This window comes from Oculina patagonica, chromosome 14 (genome assembly GCF_052425735.1).
Source record: "Oculina patagonica isolate OP01 chromosome 14, crgOcupat, whole genome shotgun sequence".
NCBI classification, from domain to species: domain Eukaryota; kingdom Metazoa; phylum Cnidaria; class Anthozoa; order Scleractinia; family Oculinidae; genus Oculina; species Oculina patagonica.
The window spans coordinates 19,924,930-19,932,028 of NC_135771.1; the positions used below are offsets into that span (position 1 = coordinate 19,924,930).

Here is a 7,099-nt window from a genome sequence, read left to right on the forward strand (position 1 = left end):
ATATAACGTCGTTCGTTTTCGGCCTGAAAGAAAAAGAGTTTTTGGCTCGAGACAGGAAGAAAGGAACTGGGTCACGTGAACCGTTTTGACGCGCGTGAGTGGTGTAGCGTGACCAATTAACTAATAACGCATGCGAAAATCGAACTTGAAATTCCAAGAACCAGGAATGCAGGATACCTCGGTAGAGGCAAAAATCAGACACAAAAGAGTCCAGTGATTTGTTCTATTTTCTCTACGAAGTAAGAGGTTTATCCAGTCAATCTCTTTAAAGGAACATATGTCTTCATCGTGTAACCCGGAGGAAGAAATCAGTTCTCACACCATTGAAGTGCTCCGCGACGATGTAAACAAGCGCGTCAACGACGCTTTCGACATTTTAGACCGTGAGACGAACAGAGTGCGGAAGGAAATGGAAGCTCTTAACGAGGCAGCAAAGAAGCTCGAGCACGTGCATTTTTCGAAAACGTTAAAACTCAACGTCGGCGGCCATCTTTTCTCGACCAGTTTGGCAACCATGACTAAAGATCCAGGTATATTAAGTGTTTCGAAATTTGTCTTTGTCATAAAAGTCTGCTACATTTAAATCCCGACGTATCCAATTGAACGAAATCGAACCTAGTCAAACACCAATCGTTCGATTGGGTTCGGAAATCGAACAAAATCGAACATCCATTTTGCTGTGAGTACGATTTCCGAACCAATCGAACACAATCAAGCTCAATCCGATTCGATTTTCTTCGGATTCCATCTCTTCATAAGCAAATCAAGCAGGACTATAAATCAAGGGGACGGTGCACCGTACAAAATGTCCGCAATATAAACAAACAGGAGTTCAGTAATCGAACGTTCGGTTGAGTAAGATTGTCGACCGTTCGGTAATCGAACGTTTGATTTTGTTCGATTGTCGACTGTTTGGTAATGGAACGTTCGATTTGGTTCGATTGGCCAAATTTTATTGTGAGTTCGATTATGTTCGATTACCTAACCCAATCGAACGATTGGTGTTCGATTGGGTTCGATTACCGAACGTTCGATTGGATACGCCGGGATTAATGCAAATGCTAAATGTGGCACGAGCATAGGCGTACGGGCCAGGGGGGCTGGGGGGGCTGCAGCCCCCCCAAATTTTGGGCAACACAGATTTTTTGGGCAGCAAGAGAAATTTGGGCAAAGCCAGTTTTTAAAGAAGTCTTTTTCTTCGAAGTCATAGATTATTCACACAAGACAGTGATTGCTTAGCACCTCATTAGTTTCTGGTTAATAGTGAAGGGAATCATTTGTTGATATACATATTTGTAATTTTTTTTTTACTGTTGGACACTGTACTGCAAATATCTGTCACAGTTAAACACCTGATAAAGAAAGCTTCTTCGCGTTGCTAAATTTTACAAAATCGTCGGCGAGATTCTGGAAGCCGAGCAGAAAATGTGCGCAAGTTTTCGTCGTTTTCGCGGATTAGGCTACATGACTGTGTCATAAATAATATATAAATTCTAGCGACAATGCAAGAGATGGATCTATTTGGTAAGTTTTCAGAGTTTTTTCTTACGTGATTCATATCCATGCAGTGATTACTGATACGTACATCGTGTTCTGCAGAACGATCATTCAGTGCGTTTCACAGATTGAAAACTTACTTCCGCAGCACCTGATGGAGCGACAACGTAAAAAAAAAAAAAAAAAAAAATGTTTCTCGTCCCCGCTCGCTTCATTTTTTGGAGCCGCCTCTCTTTTCTTAATTTTTTTTTGTCTTTGGAAAAGTTTGAACGAACAAAAACCAACAAAGTTTACTTTCACTTTGTACGGAGTAAGACATGACTTTTGTCTGCGTGTTAACACAAACTAAGGCCAAATCTTTAAATCCTTGTTACGCTAGGTCCGTACTGGATAGGTCAATTACCTTGCAGGATTTAATTATAACGTTCGCTTCTGGCTGCTGGCCAGGAGAATTTGACGATGGAGAAAAAAAAATCGATATTCGAAAAACACAGGTATTAAATGCAAACAAAATAATAAATAATTAAAAAGAACAAAAAATGCGCCCGCCCGCTCTCTTTTTTATAGAAATCCGGACGAAAAACAATTGTTTTTTTTACTTGGCCTAAATTATTTCTTGTCATCTCACTTGTATTAGCATTTAATGGGAATATTCCAACGCTGTAGCCAACAATAACATGGATCGTATTGTTAATAACTTCGGCCGTCGAAATGGTAGAGTTATTGGGCACCTTTCGAAAATTTTTTGGGCAAATGTATCGCCGCCCCCCCTGGCAAAAAATTGCCCGTACGCCTATGGGCACGAGGTTTGGTTGAATGCAATTTTCGGTTTTTATGTTTATCCCAGGTTCGATGTTACACGCCATGTTTTCAGGCCGATTTGATACAAAGCCAAGCGAGGATGGATCTTACTTCATTGATCGCGATGGAACTCACTTCCGGTATATCCTGAATTATCTTCGCACTGGGCAGCTCATTGTGCCTGAAGACAAGACTGTTCGCAAAGAGCTTCTGGCCGAGGCTGAATTTTATCAAGTTCAAGGAATAATAAATGAGCTAACAGCAAGACCTTTTAAGCTTGATTCTGTGATCGTGCCATATGCATCAGATCAACGCCAAATCTTGATAAACTGGCTGATGGACACTCGGCCCCTCACAACCGCCAACTCGTTCCCTTTCTTGTTATACCGGGCCTCTCGTGATGGCTGGACTGGCGCCCAGTTTCACTCTTGTTGTGACAACAAAGGACCAACAATGATAGTAGTCAGTGGATGTATTTTAAATTCAATCGGTCCGTCGAGTGACACATTTGGAGGATATACTGAGGAACGGTGGGAAGGTGGTAAGTCGTACATGTTAAAATGTCGCTCCAGTACTGATTCTGCTGAATGTAATGCATCAGTCAATTCCAGCAGTGCCCATCCCCCCCGGGCAACCGTGGGGCATTTGCTCATGTTGTCAGTCCCAGGGAGGGGTATTTTTAAGACATACAGTTTGTGGAAGATTGGTTAGTTCGTCACGGCTTAGACAAGCTGGTCGACGTTTTCAAAGGTACGTTTACTTTATTCTAGATATTCTTCATTCATGTTAGCCTATTAAATAAAGGCAACGACTTCAGCGAAAACAACCAACCTGGTGGTGACGACTATCTCATTTATTTATGAAAATGAAACTCGAACTGAAGTGCACAAAAGTGCTTTATAGGTTTTTCAATTTAAATTAGGTGAACTTCAAGACGGAACTTGTGAACTAAAAACATAATGAATCTAGTTTAAAATGTCATGATTCTCCGAAGAAAATGTTGCCTGCGAATCGCTCACGGCTGGCGGCACGTCAGCTGCGACCGCTGTTGATCGTTGTTCTTTTTTCAAATGTTTTTTTTTTTTTCAAATGGTAGTATTAAACGAATGCGCTTAAAAGCGCATTCGTTTAATTAGGCTACGTTTACACGGACACGGTTTCATTTGTAACCGCATTGAAAGCGATGCGGTTACGCCTTTCGTTTACACGGCACCGATCGATACCACTACAACCTCGTTCCCAGGGAAAAGCCCTGGGAACGAGGTTGAGACCACTACTGTAACCGGGTCGTTTTGAAAACGCTGTCAAAAGTGGAGCGTTTTCAAAACGATACGGTTTCGTTGTCGTGTAAACAGTCAAAAACGGCGAAACCGCATCGATTTGAAAACGGCCATGTATTTTGGCACTAACTGGCTGGCTTGCGAAGGGTAAACATGGTGAAACACGCATAGAGCAGCGCTTGCTTATACAATCACATTCGAAAACAGTCGGAAAATCGTTATATAGGCTCCGTGTAAACACTTCGAAACCGTGTCGTTTTCGATGCGGTTTCGAGGTCATGAAACCGTGTCTATTGATAACCGTGTCCGTGTAAACGTAGCCTAATACTACCATTTGAACCCAACTGTTTTCAATATATTTGGACTTGGAGCTATAGAAGCAAAAATGACCAACTCGACAGCTGAGTCGAAAAGGATGCCAAAAGATTTTCTCGTCTCTGTCAACCTCAATGCAAACGCAAACGACGAACAATCCCGGGGCGGGGCATTGAGCAGGCTCATGTGTCCCCACCCCGGGGAATTTACCATTTAAAAAAAAAATGCAATTGGCCAGGGGTTAGCCCGGGGGGGGGGGGGGGATGGGCACTGCTGGAATTGACTGATGCATAACCTGCGAACAGTCGAATTTTCTCGCGTTTGTGTACACCGAATGCAAATGAAATATGGCGAACCACTCGGGCGGCCCGGTGTATTTACTGTTTTAGTCGCTGCGACAGTTATATAATTAATATCTCAAACTCAGTTTTTGGCCTGCCTTACTGAACCAAATTTCGTTCCTTGTGTCTAACGGGGTATCTGTTAGAATATTTTATATAAACCTTCAAAAGTATTTGTTAAAAAGTAAAACAAGATATTGAATTTGAGCTACAGAAAAAGTCTTTCAATCATTTTGAAAGTATGGTTCAGTCGGGCGTTACTAAACACCGGAACGGAACGGAATGGACCGGAATGGAGCGAAATGAACCGGAATGAGCCGGAATGAACTGGAATGAGACCGGAATGGACCGGAATGGACCGGAATGGACCGGAATGAGACAGGAATAAGCCGGAATGGACCGGAATGAACCAGAATGAACCGGAATGGACCAGAATGAACCGGAATGGACAGGAATGATCAAGAATGAGCCGGAATAAGACCTTAATGGACCGGAATGGACAGGAACAAGACAGAATAAAACCAGAATTGGCTGGAAAGAAAGAATGAACCGGAATACATTAATTTAGACTCGCATATGTTAACGAATGTTCTTTATACATGTATGCTAAATATAGCTAAAGGAATTCAAAAACAATTCTGTGTTTTCTTTTTCCTAAATTTTATTGTTGTGGGTTGGGAAGGATTAAGTCGTTTTTGCCAGGATTTTTCTGATTATTTCAAAGTCACTACTTCCTGAGTATCCGTTCGATGGGCGAGTACCTCAACCACTTCGTTGAGAGCATAGGCGTACGGGCCAGGGGGGCTGGGGGGGCTGCAGCCCCCCCAAATTTTGGGCAACACAGATTTTTTGGGCAGCAAGAGAAATTTGGGCAAAGCCAGTTTTTAAAGAAGTCTTTTTCTTCGAAGTCATAGATTATTCACACAAGACAGTGATTGCTTAGCACCTCATTAGTTTCTGGTTAATAGTGAAGGGAATCATTTGTTGATATACATATTTGTAATTTTTTTTTTACTGTTGGACACTGTACTGCAAATATCTGTCACAGTTAAACACCTGATAAAGAAAGCTTCTTCGCGTTGCTAAATTTTACAAAATCGTCGGCGAGATTCTGGAAGCCGAGCAGAAAATGTGCGCAAGTTTTCGTCGTTTTCGCGGATTAGGCTACATGACTGTATCATAAATAATATATAAATTCTAGCGACAATGCAAGAGATGGATCTATTTGGTAAGTTTTCAGAGTTTTTTCTTACGTGATTCATATCCATGCAGTGATTACTGATACGTACATCGTGTTCTGCAGAACGATCATTCAGTGCGTTTCACAGATTGAAAACTTACTTCCGCAGCACCTGATGGAGCGACAACGTAAAAAAAAAAAAAAAAAAATGTTTCTCGTCCCCGCTCGCTTCATTTTTTGGAGCCGCCTCTCTTTTCTTAATTTTTTTTTGTCTTTGGAAAAGTTTGAACGAACAAAAACCAACAAAGTTTACTTTCACTTTGTACGGAGTAAGACATGACTTTTGTCTGCGTGTTAACACAAACTAAGGCCAAATCTTTAAATCCTTGTTACGCTAGGTCCGTACTGGATAGGTCAATTACCTTGCAGGATTTAATTATAACGTTCGCTTCTGGCTGCTGGCCAGGAGAATTTGACGATGGAGAAAAAAAAATCGATATTCGAAAAACACAGGTATTAAATGCAAACAAAATAATAAATAATTAAAAAGAACAAAAAATGCGCCCGCCCGCTCTCTTTTTTATAGAAATCCGGACGAAAAACAATTGTTTTTTTTACTTGGCCTAAATTATTTCTTGTCATCTCACTTGTATTAGCATTTAATGGGAATATTCCAACGCTGTAGCCAACAATAACATGGATCGTATTGTTAATAACTTCGGCCGTCGAAATGGTAGAGTTATTGGGCACCTTTCGAAAATTTTTTGGGCAAATGTATCGCCGCCCCCCCTGGCAAAAAATTGCCCGTACGCCTATGGTTGAGAGAAGTGTCCGCGGTGGCCCTGGGTATAATGAAATTGTGCTGTATAATGCTGCAGAAGTAGAAAACAATTCTACAAAATCGCTAATTCTTTAGGTGAACTCGATAATCTAAATAATTGACCTTGTTTCTTTATATCAACCTTTTTAAACTCAAGAATCTTGGAAAACACGGCTGTTTGGCATCGGCACATTTCTCCTTATGTCCAGTGTTCCGAAACAAACAAAGAGAAATTAAGGTGGCCCGAACCTATTTATTTACGTGATGGTTGCATTTTTGAATCGCGCTTTTTGTTCGAATCGACGGAAAACGGTTCTCGATGAGGCTTATTTGCTAAAGTTTAGGAGAAATCTGTCGTCGGGTTTTAAATTTATGGACCTTTTTAGTAAAAGCTAGATTTTGAAAATATGTTCAAATCTCAAAAGTTTTTATTTTGACTGAAAATCGAATGCTAGACTGTTCACAGTCCCCTATTTTTCCGTGAAGTCGTCGAGATCGATCGTTCAGTCCGACGGGCCGCCATCTTGGTTTACAAACACGAGCGAAAACTGGGGAGAGTGCAAAAAATCCCGTGGGAGGCGGGGCGGGGTGAAGGTGGGGTGCTCATAGCGTGGGCACGGGATTTTTTGCACTCTCCCAAGTTTTCGCTCGCGTTTGTAAACCAAGATGGCGGCCCGTCGGACTGAACGATCGATCTCGACGACTTCAGGGAAAAATAGGGGACTGTGAACAGTCTAATCGAATGCCATTTTCCGTAAATTCGAACATTTTTCATTCAGGACGCAAAAATTCGAAGAAATCGGTGAACTCTTTTCTACCAAAAAGCGCGATTCAAAAATATAACCATCACGTAAATAAATAGGTT

General features: G+C 41.5%; 1 protein-coding gene across 3 annotated transcripts in view; it reads left to right on the top strand.

Annotated features, from left to right (window-relative positions):
- The first annotated feature begins 135 nt into the window (after positions 1-135).
- Positions 136-7,099, top strand: part of LOC144638857 (uncharacterized) — an 8,894-nt gene continuing 1,930 nt past the window's right edge. The window contains exons 1-3 of one of the 3 annotated variants that reach the window (XM_078498148.1): positions 136-255; positions 302-530; positions 2,345-2,839. In XM_078498148.1, the coding sequence (XP_078354274.1) occupies positions 410-530; positions 2,345-2,839 (616 nt within the window). In that variant the 5' untranslated portion in view covers positions 136-255; positions 302-409. Of the gene's footprint in view, positions 531-2,344; positions 2,840-7,099 lie in introns of all 3 variants that reach the window. The other 2 variants (XM_078498147.1, XM_078498146.1) reach the window with 2 other exon arrangements.